The 16,831-nt window shown below is 48.6% G+C and overlaps 1 protein-coding gene across 1 annotated transcript in view; it reads right to left on the reverse strand.

Annotated features, from left to right (window-relative positions):
* Nucleotides 1–16,831, reverse strand: part of LOC147441931 (transcription initiation factor IIA large subunit-like) — a 99,295-nt gene that overhangs the window by 12,404 nt on the left and 70,060 nt on the right. The window contains exons 4-9 of the mRNA XM_086528318.1: nucleotides 1,194–1,245; nucleotides 1,048–1,109; nucleotides 879–959; nucleotides 589–717; nucleotides 471–510; nucleotides 229–398 (exon numbers count right to left, since the gene is read on the reverse strand). Coding sequence (XP_086384444.1) covers nucleotides 229–398; nucleotides 471–510; nucleotides 589–717; nucleotides 879–959; nucleotides 1,048–1,109; nucleotides 1,194–1,245 — 534 coding nt within the window. The remainder of the gene's footprint in view (nucleotides 1–228; nucleotides 399–470; nucleotides 511–588; nucleotides 718–878; nucleotides 960–1,047; nucleotides 1,110–1,193; nucleotides 1,246–16,831) is intronic.

Raw genomic sequence — 16,831 nt, forward strand, 5'->3', positions numbered from 1 at the left:
AATGTGAAATTGATGTTATCATTACCTTGTAAAAGGGTTTATGGGTTTAAGTTGTCATCGAAGTTAGAAGAGCAATTGAAGTAATCCTATAAAAATCGTTTCCACCTTTGAAAAAGTTATCAATGAATGAGAAGAGGAACGGGAAGAAAGTCGAGTTTCAAGGAGATTCACGCTTCTGTGTACACTTCTTCATTGCATATGGCAAAGAACAAATAGAGGGGAAAATACCTTCTCGAACTGAGCAACAACCAGATTGTCTGTTGTTGATTGTTGATCATTGTCGTTAAAATCATCAACATCATCATCATCGTCTTCATTCAGAGGCGGTTCTGAGCCTTCTGAGTCACCTCCCTCTTCTTTCACAGGTTTTATGTCACCATCAAGAACATCTGCTGGATCTGAAAAGGGAAAAATACTCATTTCATGGTCCGAACAAAAATAAGCATTCAGTTTGCCCGGATGTGAAGTACCTTCTTCACCAGGTAAATTGTAATCTTCTTCCGTGACGTGCTTCATCAATCACAATAACCAAAACATTAAGAGGAAAGTCAAGATTACTTTATTCAAAAGAAGAAGAACAGCACTCACATCATTGTAATTGTCATCAATACCATCGAGCTGTGATATCATCAAACAAGATTTATCGTTCTTGTATTCCAGGTTCTTGGCAATAATTTCATCAGCAATTCTTCTTTCTTCACACTGACCCGTGCTTACCTTCAATAAGAACAAAATTTATCAACATTATGTTGGGTTGAAAACTAAAATCATTCTAGCTACAGCCCAGAAAGTCTGTATCAAACATATTGGCGAAACAACAAGGGGGACCAAAAACACTACAAGAATTTTCATATCAATACAAAAGAAAGAAGCCTGACAATGTCCGCAGCGCCATCCAACTGTTGAAAAGAATAATAATCTCTTTTCCGCTTGTTGGAAGCAGAAAGATCCATGTAGTCCTATGCCAAAACATTTAAACAGATTTAAACTGCACGTCAACAAACATTGCAAACTCCAAAGAGTGATATACAATTGATCCAAACTCACCTTAGTCTCAGGTGGTTCATTTTGCGGATAACCATACATGTCATCTCCATTTTCAACATAAACTGAAATTCAAGAACACCAAATAATTAATTTATATCAACTTTTCCAGTTTTTTATGTCAGCACAATAAGCTGAGCACAGCTTACCGACATTCATATCGAAAAGATTGGTTTCCCGAGGCATTGATGGTGGTGGAGCCTGCAAATAATACAAAGCATAAGTAAAAAAATGTTTATATGACAGCCTCATAAAGCATTCATAGCATTCTGGCTGCTAGCATACATCAACAAAAATCGTTGCTCACAATGCATTGTACACAACAGACTCCTAGGAGGAGCTGTTGACCAGACCATTTTTTGGTTTAAACAAACTTATTACACATACGAGACTTCCAGGTAAAACTGCAGGCCAGACCCTTTTTATTCTAGTAAAACTTACATAAAAGCCTCCACAGGTGCATAATGCATAATGCCGCAAAACTTGAGGTCCTCCCCAACACTCACACCTCAAAGCCAGGTATTCACAATAAAAGATGCCCTCCTCTAGTATAAATCTTGTTCTAATTAGGTAAATGCAACGACCATGAAACATTAAATATAGTATGTTTTTCAATATATGACTATGGAATGTGTTTTAAATAGCATCGACAAGTTTTTTGCCACTCAAAAGACACATCTTTATAGCAAAGATGGAGTGCCATGTCGAGAGGTAGCTCGATTGATATTTGCAGATTTTCCTACGGGCTTATTGGTGGATGCCCTTGGTCCTATCCCTTGGGGTAAGTAAAATTTTGTAATTTTAAAGGGTAACAAGAAAGTAACTTGTCCTATTGACATTTTATTTTGACTATTCCCAAGTGGAATACCTTCTCGTCGGGTTTGGTAAGGGGTTGCATGGATCTCGCTTGTGAGTATTTGGCGGACAAGGGCTTCTTGGTCACCATGTGCTTAACTGAGCACATAGGGAAATCCTTGCAAACAAAATCAAGGATTACAAATTGTGCACGTCAGAGAACCCATTATAGTGAAAACAACCAAAAACAGAAAATAAGTCGTGTCTTGGTAGAGTTCGCCCTACATCAATGAGTGATATGGGAAAGAAGAACCAGCGATACACAACCCGGCCAAAGTTGAGACCATTTGTGATTGTACCGATTTGAAGAATGTCATGAAGTTCGAAGCTTTTGGGTTTCTGCTCCTATTATCGGCAATTCATTTGAAAATTTGCAAAAATAGCTTCTCCTTCGCATGTGTTGATTCACAGAGGGGTTCCTTTTTTACTTGGGGATCGTCAAAGATTGCAACCTTTCAGAGTCTCAAGGAAGAGTTGACAACCGGACCAGTATTGGCTTTACTAGATTTGCAAAAGCCCTTTCACGTTTACTGTGATGCATGTGGTCGCAGTCTTGATGCAAGAAGGCCATATCATTGCTTACGAGAGCAGGATGTTTTCACGTCCTGAATTGGTTGCACAGATTTACAAGAAAGAGTTGTTGGCAGTTATCCATGCTCTTATGCAGTGGCGACACTATCTATTCGGAGCTGATTTTACCGTCTTCACAAACCATCGGAGTTTACGCTCCTTGTCGCAGAAGCAGCTTTCGAAAAAGCAGATGAGGCAAGCTAACATCCTGTCATGGTTTCATTTCCAGATAGTCCATATTCAAGGACAGAAGAATTTAGTGGCAATTGCGTTGTTTAGAAAGCCCTTGGTTCTGGCTATTTGCACGATACATCATCGAAGCTTTGAGGATATGGTAGATCAGTACGCCACAGATCCTCATTTTGTAGATATCTTTCACTGTATACAGAGTGGAGAGACACTTGCAGGCTATTCCATACAGGACGGCTATTTGATGCGGAAAACAATGTTGTGTGTTACACAATCTTTGAGGCCCACTTCATTTCGACAAAGAAGACAGTTTTTTTTTTTTCCGAGAAAAAGATCCTTCTACTAGTTAATGAAAACTGCCCATAGGGCTACAACCACCTCTGCAAGAGAGGGCTAAAACAAGCATGATGGGGAGACTCTCCCAATGAAAAAACAGCATATATACAATGAGGCTAAATCAAGCAATGGGAGGAGGGAAGAGCCACACAGGTGGACAGTAGTGCCATCTGAGCACCCCCTGGACTATGGTGTAGAAAGGCCCAGGGTGCCAGAGTCGAAGGAAAGCCTCGCGGCGCTCCCGCATGCAGTCGAAGCTGCCCTGTAGTCCCTCAAGCTGTCCTCTGAGAGTATGGATCAGCTCTAGACAAAAGTCACGAACAGTCTCTGCTGGTGGCACAGGGCGATCCTCAAAGATGCGGAAACAGCGGGCCCGCCAGATGAACCAAAGTGTCATGCCACTGATGAGCTCCCAACACTCCTCTCTCTCACTGCACCACTCCTGTGGAGTAAGCTCTGTAGCAGGCTGGAGTGTAGGACGCCCCCCCTGTATCACTATCATCCTGTTGGTGGAAGATAGCTCAAACTGAAGTGCCGGGCCCGTGAGGGTGGACCAAGCCGCTGCCCCCCAAGTGTACTGTCGAGCCGTGGAGAGAGCGGGCATCAGCCGAAGAACTCGTAGCCACACCTGCTGGGCCGAGGGACAGTCCCAAAGACAGTGACGCTCACTCTCCACCAAATGGTCACAAGCTGCACATGTGGCAGAGAGACCACTATGCACTAGCCAGCTCCCTACTGCTGTGGCTCTATGTGCGACCAGCCACTAAAACAAGGTGACTCGCCTCGGTTGTCTAGAGTCCCACAACCTCTCCCAAAAGTCTGCCAAGAACTCGACTGTGAGACCCTCCTCCTGCCAATGACGTGCTGCAGCGGGGAGGGCCTCTCTCTGTGCTGCTAGTATATGACGTCCCAGTCAGTGTACTGAAAGAAAGGGACTCCTCGATGGTCTGCAGAAAAGAAGGGGTCCCTCCATAGCCACTCACCAGGATCCCATTGTACCGTGGCAGCGGACAACACTCCCAAGCCCATAACCTCCAGTGTCCTGTCTCAAGAACTGCTGGGTCAAGGTCTATGACGCAGGTCCTCCCACAGATGCCCACTACTCTGATCCTCTGAAAAGAGCACTCTGCTACCTGCGGGGCCTCTACTGCAACTCGCTGTAGTCGTCTCCCACCCTGAAGCTCGCAGAACAAGGCTGAGACAGACTCTGAGCAGGCCCTGACTGAAATGAGAACCTCCAGTCGTGTGAAGGCTCCCATCCACCGGGGTGCTACTGGCTTGAGAGGCGTGAGCCACTCAGCTGGAATTGACTCTGTGATGTCCTGACACATGTTGTGCACCCCTCTCATGCCCTGTAGCTGGAAACCCTGCACCTCCTCTGGCAAACCTGTGAACTCTAGCCAGTCACCTAGAGAGCGCGTTGGACCTGCTGCCATGGGACCCCAAGAAACATGAGGCCGACTACCAACCAAGTGGCCTCTCTGAGTGCTAACCATGGGTTCCAGATGAGGGGCTGCCGTAGGCGCTCCTCCGTGCACGTCGGCTCTCTCTGCTCCAGGCCACGCCGTAAGAGCTCCCAAGATCGAAGCAAACTCACAGCGAAGCGGTCCTCCAGTCTCCTGCTCAAACCAACTCTGCGCATCTCTGTAAAGATCCATCTGGTCGAAGGTTGCCAGGGGCCTCCTGCCTGAGGCACCCTAGCACGAAGCCGTTGCAGCAAGAACTCCTTCCAGGGCTCCTCACCTGGAAGAAGTTCTCTGACTACGAACTTCCCAAGAAGACCTCTGCTCTGCTGTGCTGGGTCAATGATCCCAAGCCCTCCCTGAGAACAAGGAAGTGTGATGACCGACCAAGCCACCTTGGCTCGGGCAATCTGAGTGTCACGACCTGACCAAAGGAAGTTCCTGATCAGCCTCTCTACCTGGCTGATACAAGAACTCGAGAAGATCCACCAAGAAGTGATGTACCACATAGTCGCCAACAACACCTGGTTGGCAACTACTACTCTACCAGCCAGCGAAAGTCGTGCTGAGCTCCAATGTAACAGCTTTCTCCTGATGGACAGGAGAAGAGGAGCAATCTGCTGCTCGGGGGACAAGTCCAAACCAACCTCACAACCCAAGTACCGAACTGCAGTCCCTTGGGGAATCCACCTGAAACCCTCGCCTGGCATCCAATCTGGCATAGGAGCACTGCCAACCGAGAAAGCCACTGTCTTTCTCCAGTTGATCAGTGCGCCCGATGCACAACAAAAGGTCTCCAAAGCCTGCTCACATCTGTGCAGATTGGCCTCCTGGCCCTGTAAGTACAAGGCTGAGTCATCGGCAAACTCACCCTCCAGTAGCTCATCTGGCCGAATAGGGAGTGCTAAGCTCCGCAGACCAACCTGCTGTGACACCAAAAATCTGCTCATCGCCTCCGCATAGAACAGAAAGAGAAAGGGGGCAAGAGGACAACCCTGTTTGACCGAGCGTGTGAGCATGAAGCGCTCACCTCTACCTCCTGCCAAAAGCACCTGACTGTGAGCCTGTCTGTACAAAGCTGACACCCCTCTGATCCAAGCATCTGAGAAGCCCATCCTGCGTAGAGTGCCCTCTAGAAAGTCCCAATCAACTCTGTCGTATGCCTTCTCAAAATCGAGAAGAAGAATCACAAGGTCCTCCCCACGGAGCCGTGCCAGGGCCGAAGCCTCCCAGAAAGTGAAGATGTTGTCAAGGATACTGCGTTCCTTGACAAAACCTGTCTGAGTCCCATGTATAAGGCTCTCCAAAAGTGGCTGAATCCTCAAACTCAGAGCCTTGGCAAGAATTTTGTAGGTTGAGTTGAGGATGGTGATGGGGCACCACTGTCAAATCTCATCCAAGGAGCCACCCTCCTTTGGAATGAGGTAGATCACGCCCTCACTCATGCTATCAGGCATCACTCCTGTGTGCAAAATGTACTGAAAGGCACTACAAAGATCTGGGCCAAGCAGGTCCCAGTACTCCAAGAAAAAGTTGGGAGCCAACCGCTCCTCACCTGGACAGCTACCACGAGGAAGGGCCCTAAGAGACGTGTGCAGCTCCTCAAGCTGAAGTTGCATCTCTAACCTCTGGCGCATCTCCTCTGTCACAAGACAAGGCATCTGTGCCCAAACCTGCTCCCTGTATTGCATGCATCCTGCCGCTCTGACTGGGGCTCAGCAGATAGTAACTCACGATAAAAGTCAGTAGCAACTACACGCATATCCTCGGGCTCACAAGCAACTGACCCATCGAGTCTCCTCATCTGATTGACCTTGGCATGCGAGTGCCGAGGTCCCACTGTCTCAAAAAAGGCCCCAGTCACTCTGTCACCCACCTCAGTTCTGTTGCTCCTGCATCCTCTGTAGTGAAGCAATGCCTCGTCTGAGACGCCGCTGCTCCTCTCTCGCTGCAGCCCAGCGAGCTAGAGACTCCTGAAGAAAAAAGTGGCTCAGCTGAGCTAGGCCTAGGGCCACTCTGTCTGCAGGTGGAACCTGCCTGTCCATGCCCTCTGTCCAGAGAGCCTCTACCCTCTCTCTGAGTGTTGAGTCCAACAAGACCCGCTCTGGGATGCGAAGCATCGTGCTCCCACTCCTCTGTCTGTCTGCCACTGTGAGGATCACTGGTGCGTGGTACGAGAAGGATGTCCCTGCCAGGATGCCCACTGATCCCTTCAAGTCACTGAAGTGGTCACTAGTAAAGAAGCGATCTATCCGCGATAGATTCACTCCTCCCACTCTGCGGTCCGATCTAGAGAAGGCAAGACTGTCTAGAGGCCTCACAAAGCCAGAGTGCTGCCATGTATCCGAGACCCTCAAAGTCATACACAACCTCTCCCAAGCTACTAACTCGACTCCATGCACAGTAGCATGGCTAGCTCCAATCCTGTCAGAAGGGTCCTCCAACATGTTGAAGTCCCCTCCTACACACCAATGGTCGGCCTGCGGCAAAGACTCAACAATCTGTGACCAAAACTCTGCACGAGCACTCGCCACATTGGGCGCATAGATGTTCAAGAAGCCCACAAGGCCACCCTGAACCTGCATAGTAATCCACTGAGCCCTACCTGGCACAATAATCCCTCTGCCCACAATGGCCTGCTGCAATGAATCCGCAATAGTCATACGTACCCCACCCTGGATGCCTCCAGGTCCAAAAGCATCTGACCAAAAGGTATCATCTCGTCCACGCAAAATCTGACCACATCGCCGAATGCGGCTCTCACACAGATGGTGCTCCTGAAGCATAAGGAGATCAATCTCTCCTCCCACAAGGCAACGCTGAAGCTCCTGACGCAATCGGCCCCGCTGTCGTTGAAACCGGGGCCCACCTAGTCCCTGCACGTTCCATGAGACGATCCTCATGGTGAGCGAGAGAGAACAAATGCTTCCGCAGCAGCAAGACGTGCTATCTTCGAGGCTGGCTTGGATGGGGAGTAATCCGCATCCGGGCGTCCTCTAGATAGGCGAGACTGCAGTGAGTACCTAGCCCAAGCCCAAGCAGAGCGAGCCGTGCGTAAAGCAACCTCCTCTGTCCAGGAGTCCTCATGAATGTATACATAGCAAGGCAAACACTGCGTATCCGCAAAGTACACCACAATGTGCCTACATCCTGCTGTGTCTAGGGGTGTCACCGCAAACTTGGCCAATTGCCACAAAGTCTGCAACAAATCTATAACTCCAAGTTCTCCCATGTGATGAGAGAACTCGAGAACCTATGTATGCAACCATCCCAACACTGAGTCGAGGGACCACTTTGTCTCGGCCCTACCACAGAGGGGGAAGGAGAAACCAACTGCCGAGTCCAAGGCCTCTGTCCCCCTAGCGGCGAGGAACAAAGCATGGACCCTGAAGCAGGCTGCCTCGTGGTCTGTTGCGGAATCGCCGAGAAAGCGAGTGAACCCCTAGTCGAAGAAGTCCGAGCGGCGTCGGAGGTCAATGCTCGTCAGACCACGAGGGATAGCTGCAAGGGAAGATGTCTGAATCTGCAAAGGGGGCCGCAAGAAGGGCTGACCCTCTCTCGCTAGGCGACTCGTGGCAAAAGCGCTGCCAAGAGATCTCCTAGCCGCCGGAGAGGGACCAGTCTCCTGAGTCGACTGTGGAACTGGAGTAGGAGAGGGGGGAGAAGGAGCTGGGGGGAGCGGAGGAGAAGAGGGGCGGGATGGGGCGACAGAGGAAGAGGGGCCAGGTGGAGAGGCGACGGGATCGGGGGGGGGGGGGATGAGGAGGAGGAGGGGAACTCTAAGGGGGAAGCGGCTGTCGAGGGTGAAGCGGAGGGACTCCTCCTTCTCAAGAGGACCAAAGCGGTTCCCCGTGGGAACCCACTGCTGCTGAGTAGGCACCTGGGGACCACTCTTAGTGCCAGGCTGTCGCTGTGGCCCCTGGCGTCGACAGCCACGGGCCTGCTGCCACCCCTCCTCTGCTGGAGCCCCAGGCTCGGAGGGTGGCTCTGAATATGTGCGCTGTGCCGCTCGCTGTGGCTGCGGCCCAGCCCTGGCAGGCTGGGGCTGAGGCTGTGGTGCAGGTCGCGGCCTCCTCCGTGGGCAGGCCTTCGCTAGGTGGCCCATCTGTCGGCAAATGAAGCACTGGGTTCGGGAGGCCCGAGTACTCCACACTCTGTCTAAACCAACCCCCACTCACCCGAGGCAGAAGGATGACCTTCGGGAGCGTGTGGGTATCTCTGACCAAAACTCGAACTGAGGGGATGCCAGCCGCCTTGGCAACTACTGATGCTGCCGTACGAGGTGTCTCCAGGACAGTCCCGATGGCGGAGCCAATCTTGGAAAGAAGTGGTAGGTACTCCCTCCGTAAACCCGGAAAGCAGACTGAGATGGGGATGTCTGCCTCCTCTACTAGAACATCCAAAGTCGGGTCAAAACCATATCGCCACTGTCGAAAGTGGGCGCGTGATGCTCAGAGGGCCAGTGGACCCATAGCTATGACCTTGGACGCCATCTCGAAGGTCTCGAACTCGATCTGATAGTACCCTCGTCCGAGAATCTGGACATCCAAGATCTAGCCCACCTCTGCGAGAAGGCGGGCCTGGAGAAGGTCTCGCAGCTCTCCTCTGCTAGGTCCCGTGCCGAGAATCTTGCAGATGACCGAAGTCGCCTACAATCGCTCTACCTCTGCGGCAAGGCTCGCTTGCTCTGTCGGCGAGAGAGCAAGTCGAATGGTGGGCTCAGCGGGGTCGGGCGAAGGGGCTTCTGGCGAGTCCCTCTGTGGCGAAGCTGGAGCCTCCATCTGTGTCTACTGCTGTGTCGGAAAGGAGCTTGACGAGCACTGTCCCAGGAGGAGTACTGCCGATGCCAGCTGAAGGAAACCTTCGGGAAGAAAGGCGAAAAAATAAAACAAAGGAGTCCCGGGGGGGGGGGGCAATGCGGATATGGCAGCGGCAGAGGGGTAGCGGGCTGAGCGGCACAGGCAACGGGCGGGCTGGGCGAATGGCGAGCGGGGAAGCGGGCTGAGCGGCAGGGGCAGCGGACAGGCTGGGTGGCACAGCGGGCAGCGGGTGGGGTGGGGGGGGAGGGCAGCGATGGCAAGAGGGGGGGGACGCGGCAACAGCACGAGCGAGCCAGTTAGATGTTAACTAGCGATATTGAGAACGTTGAGAGTGTAAAGAAGACAGTTAAGACTGATCATTTGGCAAAATTGTTTTTCTCGCACATTTTCCGATTACATGGCATACCTGAATCCATTGTTTCGGATAGAGATCCCCAGCTTACTAGTTTGTTTTGGAGGGCAATTTGGGAGAACATCGGCTTTGGATTCCAGTGTTTAGAGAGGGCTCATAAAGCCTACCCCAAAGGTATTATGTTGCTTTCAACTCGAGCACTAGCGCCCCATCTCTATGATGTCTGTGGCTGAGAGGGCTCATAAAGCCTACCCCAAAGGTACTATGTTGCTTTCAACTCAAGCACTAGCGCCCCATCTCTATAATGTCAGTGGCTTATAAAATTGTTGCCAAAGTTGTTGCCCTTAGGATCTCCCCGTTGCGTGATAAAGCCATCTCCCCCCATCAGCATGGATTTATGATAATATCTTGGCAACAATGGTTGGAATTGAGTATGCTTCCTTCACTAAGCAAGAGTGCATTCTACTGCAGCTGGACCGAGATAAGGCCTACGACAGAATTATCTCGCCATTCATAGACGATGTCCTTTCTCTGGGAGAGGGTAGCCGCTATGAGCTACTATTCAATGATAAAATTGTGGGCTCTTTTGAAGTCAAAAGATTTGTTCGCCATTGGCATGCAGCCGCTTATTACTATGCTCAAAGATTGTGCTGTAAAAGGGGAGATACGAGGGTTGCAGTTCTCGTGCCTGCAGACAAACGGGCAATTTGAGATAGCCAATTCAATGGTTTTGGATTTGTTGAAGTCTTATCTCTTGGATCAGAAGACTTAATGGGAAAAGTATTTGCCCTTGGGGTGGAGTTTGCCTACAACAACACTTTGATGGGGACGGCGCCATTTGAGGTAGTCGAGGGTGCTAAGAAGGTCCCATCATTTTCTGAGCATCAAAGACAAGATTTTTGAATCGCAGAAAAAGCAAGAAAAGCAGGTTTTTGAGAAAGCCTAGAAGGCATAGGATGCCATGTCCTTTTCTGACAGTGACCAGATGAGCAAGAAGACCAAGGAGTTCAAGAAAGGGGGTCATGCCGTCAGGTTCGAGACGTTTTCAGGCTACCAGGACACCCATCGAGCCCTTGAAATTGTACAACAGTTTGATGTCGCCTACTCTGGAGATCGGTTTACAGAACACTCCAAGGTGCGAAGGGCGGCATCTTAATTGAAAGGAACTACACACACATGGTGGTCTACTCTGTTGTTACGCAGATAAGCACCTGCGACGTGGCTAAAATTCAAGAAAATTTTAACGTCAACTTGGAAATCATATGAATATCAAAGAAACGTAATCATGACTTGGCGTCACTTAAGAATGACTAAGAAAGATACATTGAATGATTACTGTCAAAGGTTTTGGGATACTTATTTGCCATTGCCTTTATTTCAAAAGATGACTTTGAGAGACCATATTGAGCGGTTTTGGGTGGTTTGCTAAAAGAGATTCGAGACTATTGTCTAAACCAAGAGTCTGACTCCATTCAGAGGCTTATGGAACATGCTAAGCAACGACTTGGAATGCAGACTTATCCTACGGACAAGATAGTAGCCACCTCAACAAGGTAAGAGTCTGACAGTGAAGAGAATGAATTAAGGGAACCGGATGACAGCTCATCACAGGATTCTAGAGAATCAGAAGGTAGCACATCCGACGGTTCTGATGAACTAAGGGAACCAGATACAAGTTCATTAAAGGATCCGGAGAAGAAAGGGGATCAGATGATAGTGCGTCTCAGAGTTCAGATGATTGAGACTGATGTGCCAATGGACACGTGAAGCTAGCGAAGCGAACCAAAGGTCCCAAGACACAAGGAAAGAAACAAAAAGGGAATCAAATAGTAGATCACAGAATTCCCCAAACTCAGGATAAGATTTTTGAGCAGATTAGTATGATCTAAATCAGGATACTACTTTTGCCAAGGTGCATGAGGCTCTTGAGAAGTCTCAAGCACGGGATAAGAAGACAGCCGACAAGAATCGATGGGACTTGCAGCTCAAGGAAGATGATTGGGTGCTCTTACGGTTTGAGAAGGCACGCCTAAGGAAACGCAAGGGAAAGGAGCGGCTGTTTTTTCCAAAGCTAAGAATGAGGTACTATGGCCCTTTCCAAATTCAAGCAAAGATAAATGATATATCCTTCATAGTGAAGTTGCCAGATACTTCGAAAATTCACAATGCTTTTCATGTGAGTCAATCGACAAGGAGCCTGAGGAGCAACCTGAAGTGCAAGAGCGAGGATATTCTCGTTCTAGAACAGATACTGGCTCTCAAGGAAAGGAGAGAGAAAGGTAAAGTGAACGCCGATTCTTAGTCAAGAACTATCCGGCATTAGATGCATAGTGGCTGGAGGAGGAGGACCTAGCAGATACTCCTTAGATATTGGGACTTCACCTTGAAGCTTTCGGTCTAGCTTCGTCTATTCCGAGAGATCCCATGGATCAGCAGGGTTGAATCTGGTGCAGACGGGATGTAAGTTGTAACAAACTTGGACCGAGTACAACTTGTAATAAACTCATTACAAGTTGTAACAAACTCTGGTCCATAGTATCTCATGCTAAGCTTTCGAGAAAGCTGCTCGTTTTCTTTTTTTCTTTCTCATGCGTGCCTTCTCAAAATGAAAGAGCGCCCAATCATTCTCCTTCAATCTCAAATCGCGCCGATGTCGATCTGTTGCCTTTTTCTGAGATTTCTGCAAAGCCTTCCGGACCAAGTCCAAGTCCCTCGTGAACTGATCGACTTTAAAGAAATATCTTATCTTCGTTGCTAAAGAAGGGTGGAACCTTCGTAGCAAATTTAATAATCTCAAATGCACCTTCCCCATCAAAGAGTTAATCGTGTTTCTGTAGGCATATTCCACCAAAGGTAATAACCCTTTTTCCATGAAGTCGTCAGATTCAAGAAGAAGACTTCAACAAATCCAGTACCACTGAATTAGCAATCTCTAATTGCCCGTCAGTCTGCGGGTGGAACGATGACAAGAATTGCAACCGTCTGCCAATGTTCTCCCACATAGCCTTCCAAAACAAACTCGTGAATCTGGGGTCTTTGTCGGAGACAATCGTCTCAAGCATGCCATGTAATCTAAATATCTGGGCAATAAACAATCTGCCCACGCTATGTGTTCTGGAGATCAAAAATGAAATTCATTGCAATACTTTTCCGAGTATCGGTAAAGGCTGTACCAATCCCTGTGCTTTATGCCTATCAAAACTTGACCTTCTGGCATACCAAGCAACTGCATACAAAATCGTCCATGTCCTCCTTGAGTCTCAGCCAAACAAAAGTATCTCTCCACACCGTTCAAGGTGGTAGCTATGCCGCGGTGACCCGTAAAGAGTGGACAACTGCATTCAATTAAAACCTTTTCCCTCAACGGCTGTGTAACGCACATCGTTTTCCTCATCAAGTAGCCATCCCGAATGGAATATCTCGTTACCATCTCCCTATTCCGTATCCGAGTGAAAATATATGCAAAATCTGTATGTGTGGCGTATTGACCGACCATATCCTCAAAGCTTCTATGCTGTATCGCGGAAATAGCCAGAACCAACGGCTTTCGAGACAAAGTATCTGCCACCAATTTCTTTTGTCCCTGCACATGGACAATCCGGAAGTAAAAGTGTGATCAGATGTTTGCCCGCCGCATCTGCTTTTCCAATAGCTGCTTCTGTGACAAGAAGTAGCGTAAAGTCCAACCATCTATGAAAACCGTAAAATCGGCTCCAAGTAGGTAATGTCGCCACTGTGGATAACCACCAAAAGCTCTTTCTCTCAGATCTGTACTGCCAATTCCGGCCTTGGAAACAATCGGCTCTCATAGGCAATGACATGGCCTTCATGCATGAAGACTGCATCCAGACTACGACCACAAGTATCACAATATACTTCAAACGACCTCTGCAAATCCGGCAAAGTCAAATGAAACCGGCCCGTGGGGCGGTAGGCTTTGGCTTTTACCCGAAATTCTTTACTTTAGACACACATAGAGTACTTTGCAAGGGTAACCTAAGTACACACAGGGCTCGGAAGCTAGAATGCTCCGAGCAGACGCCGACAACCTGTAGGCCCCAAAATTGGCGCCCTTCAGTATTTCTTTATTCTTTAACAAAGGGAATAAAACCTGTGATCTCCTACAAGCTGCCCCGCACAATCTAGGCTAAGAAACACCTGTTCTGGCCCGATTTCGGCAACATAACTGTACTAGGACGCTTCACAGTCAGTATCCCCACGCAATAGGTGACTTTCCTCACGCATACGAACACTTGCAAAACCTGGCGAGAATCTGCAGCACGCTGAATTCTCTGTTTTCTGCCCCGAAAATGCGCCAGTTCACCTGTACAGCGGTCCCCTTGCGTCCCCTAACCTCCTGGGGGTATTAGGGTCCGTTTAGGGCCGAAACCCTAAACCTGCAAAAATACACAGCAGGCTGTAATTCCCTGTTTTGGGCTCCGTTTTGCGTGCCGGTCGTAGCAAGACCTCGGGCTCCCGCACTTGTAGGGCTACTTGCCCTTTGAATCGGACGAGATTTCTGGCGTGAAACCTCTCTGAATTCAATTGTACCTGCGGGGGATTAGCCGCTAGCTAATCCAATACCTGTGCAAGAGGTTCTTGCCTCGGCAATCGCGCATGAACCGACATAACTGTACATTGGTCAAATGAAAAGCCCACTAATGGGGCATAACATACTGCACGTAGGGGAGAGAGAGAGAGAGCAGTGCGTAGCGAGCAGGGCATCACTCTTGGCACCGCACTGTACATAAGGGGGAAAGGAAGCACTCCATAGCTCTTAACCTCTGTCAGATGCAAAATGAGGCTCCTCTCAGCTTAAAATTCAGCGCCAACTCTTCCTCTATGAGGCAAGTGCACAGAAATGTGCCACTTGGCGCATTTACAAGCATTTTCCCATTTCGGGTTCACCGCTTAAAAATCTCCCAACTGGTCGCCTAGTTGACTTCATGGCAGAGTTTTAAAATGTTCCCCTAGTCATATCGGAGGTAATGACGCGAACAAATTTCACGGCCCAAAAAAGCATATTCCCTAAATTTTAGGCAATGATTCTGTTGGGCTCCCTGTGGTCATCTGACCATCTATCCTCATTGGGACTGCATCCAAAAGTGCAATGTAGCCCAACTGTCGGATACTTTCTGTTGGTAGTCGCACCTTGACTTTAGGCCTTTATTGAGTTCACTTCCTAGTATCCACCAACTTGCTAAGTGCGACGGGGGGACCTATATGATCTTGCTCTGAGCCTAGACATCCTCTTACCAGACAGATTCCAGTGCCGACCACTACCCATCTGCGGGTGAAACTACCGGTCACATTGGCCATGCAATGTCCGACCGTTTGCTACTTCAAGAAGAGTGTCTCAAAAATAAAACAAAACCCATTGGAAAGAAACCAACAACTAAAGTTAGCAGTTGCCACATCCTCGTGACATAGTTAACAATTGCCACGTCCCTGTGACATCAAAACAGGTCCTGTAGTCAGATTCTGTTTCAATTTCTGAAAGACAGTCACCTCTGTGGGTCCCCACAAGAAAAGGACTCCTTTCTAAAAATTGCAAAGGGATAAGCAACCTCTACAAGCTTTCTGATGAACCGCCGGTAGTAAGAAAATAAGCCCAAGAAGCTTCGAACTTCATGGACATTCTTCAAATCGGGCCAATCACGGATGGTCTCTATCTTGGCCGGGTCCATCTGCACTCTTGCTGCAGAAACGTGTCCCAAAAAGTGTCTCTGGGCTCGGCTCACACGGTAAGGTGGCCGGTTCGGTGGTGTGGTTCCAAGTATCAGATCAATGGTATGATCCTCACGACGAGATGGTGACAATTCACCTGGCAAGCCCGCCGAAAAGCAATCGGCACGAGTGTGGAGAAAATCTTGGCATTCGTTTTCGAGGTCAAAACATATTCGACCTTCAATCATCATTTAGTCCTTTCTAGAAAGTAAAGAAACTAAATTTCATGAAGTACAATGTCTGTGCCCTTCATTTACCAAACTTGCTTTCTCAGCCCAGTAGTCAACCACGGCGTTGTTCTTGTAGTACCAATGGATGTCGAGTAGGACGTCACAACCTCCCAAGGGAATTACGTAGAAATCCTCGTGCCCTAAACACCCCTTACATTGAAAACGAAGTTTGCCAATGATCGGTGTAATTGGAAACATCCCGTCTGGGTGCCCCTAGAACTACCTCCGCCTGTGGCCTCAGCCTGTCGGGCGTAATTCCAAATCGAGCCGCCAATTCAAGAGAAAAGAAGTTGGCCTTGGCTCCTTCATCCAAGAAAAAGAGGGCTTCCTGATCTTTCACTATGCCCTAAAAGCGGCAAAGTTTTGTACTTTCATTCATTTGATTCGGTTCGGGCCCCACGCAATGTGGTACCAGTTCTGCTTTCATCTGTCTTTTCTGCCACGTTCCTCAGTTGCTTTCTAACTCTCTGACCTTTGTTCATTCGGTGCCTTTTTAGGGCACTTCGCGGAGATGTGCCCAGTTTCCCCGCATCCAAAGCACTTCCCCTCTTTGATATAGTTGACCCTCTCTCAAAGAGTGAGTTGGGGTCGTGCATCCTTTTCTTTCTTTTTTGGGTTGCTCTTCTTCTTTCTACTTTCATTGTTCGAAGTCTGTTCGATCCTTTGCGTCATGATTTCATCTGTGGGGTAGGTCAAATTGCCTGAATGAATGGCAAAACCCCGTTTCCCATGACTCATCATTTCCTGAATGGAATCTAACTTTTGCTCTAAGCAGTGATCTCGGATCTTTGTAGGAAGTCCCAGGGTAAACCGTGCAATATGTTCTTTGAACGAGATCTTCTTAAATGATGAGGCTGGTAGAAAAGAGCTCCAGAATCTCTCGCAATATGCGTCCAATGAATCTTTCTTGGTCATCCGAAGATGGTTCCAAGCATTTCGTATGCCGCGTTTGTACTCTCGAGTCAACCAAGAAGAAATAAAAAGCCTTTTAAATTTCAGCCATTTAATTGGCGCTTTCTTGTTCAATAGAAGTGTGGACCACCAAGTTCGAGCATTTCCCTTGAAGTAATAGGTAGCCCTCCGAATCTTGGAGTGCTCTGAGTAATGTCCTCCAGAGAAAGCTATGTCAAACTGCTGTATGAAGGCCAAAGCCTTCGAAGCATCTCGAAATCCAAAAAACGTGTCAAATTTAATTGACTGTCCACCTTCTTTAAACTCTGGGACTTTCTTGCTTTTATCTTCCAG

Source organism: Adiantum capillus-veneris, chromosome 14 (assembly GCF_014529385.1).
Source record: "Adiantum capillus-veneris isolate H3 chromosome 14, ASM1452938v2, whole genome shotgun sequence".
Lineage (NCBI taxonomy): Eukaryota > Viridiplantae > Streptophyta > Polypodiopsida > Polypodiales > Pteridaceae > Adiantum > Adiantum capillus-veneris.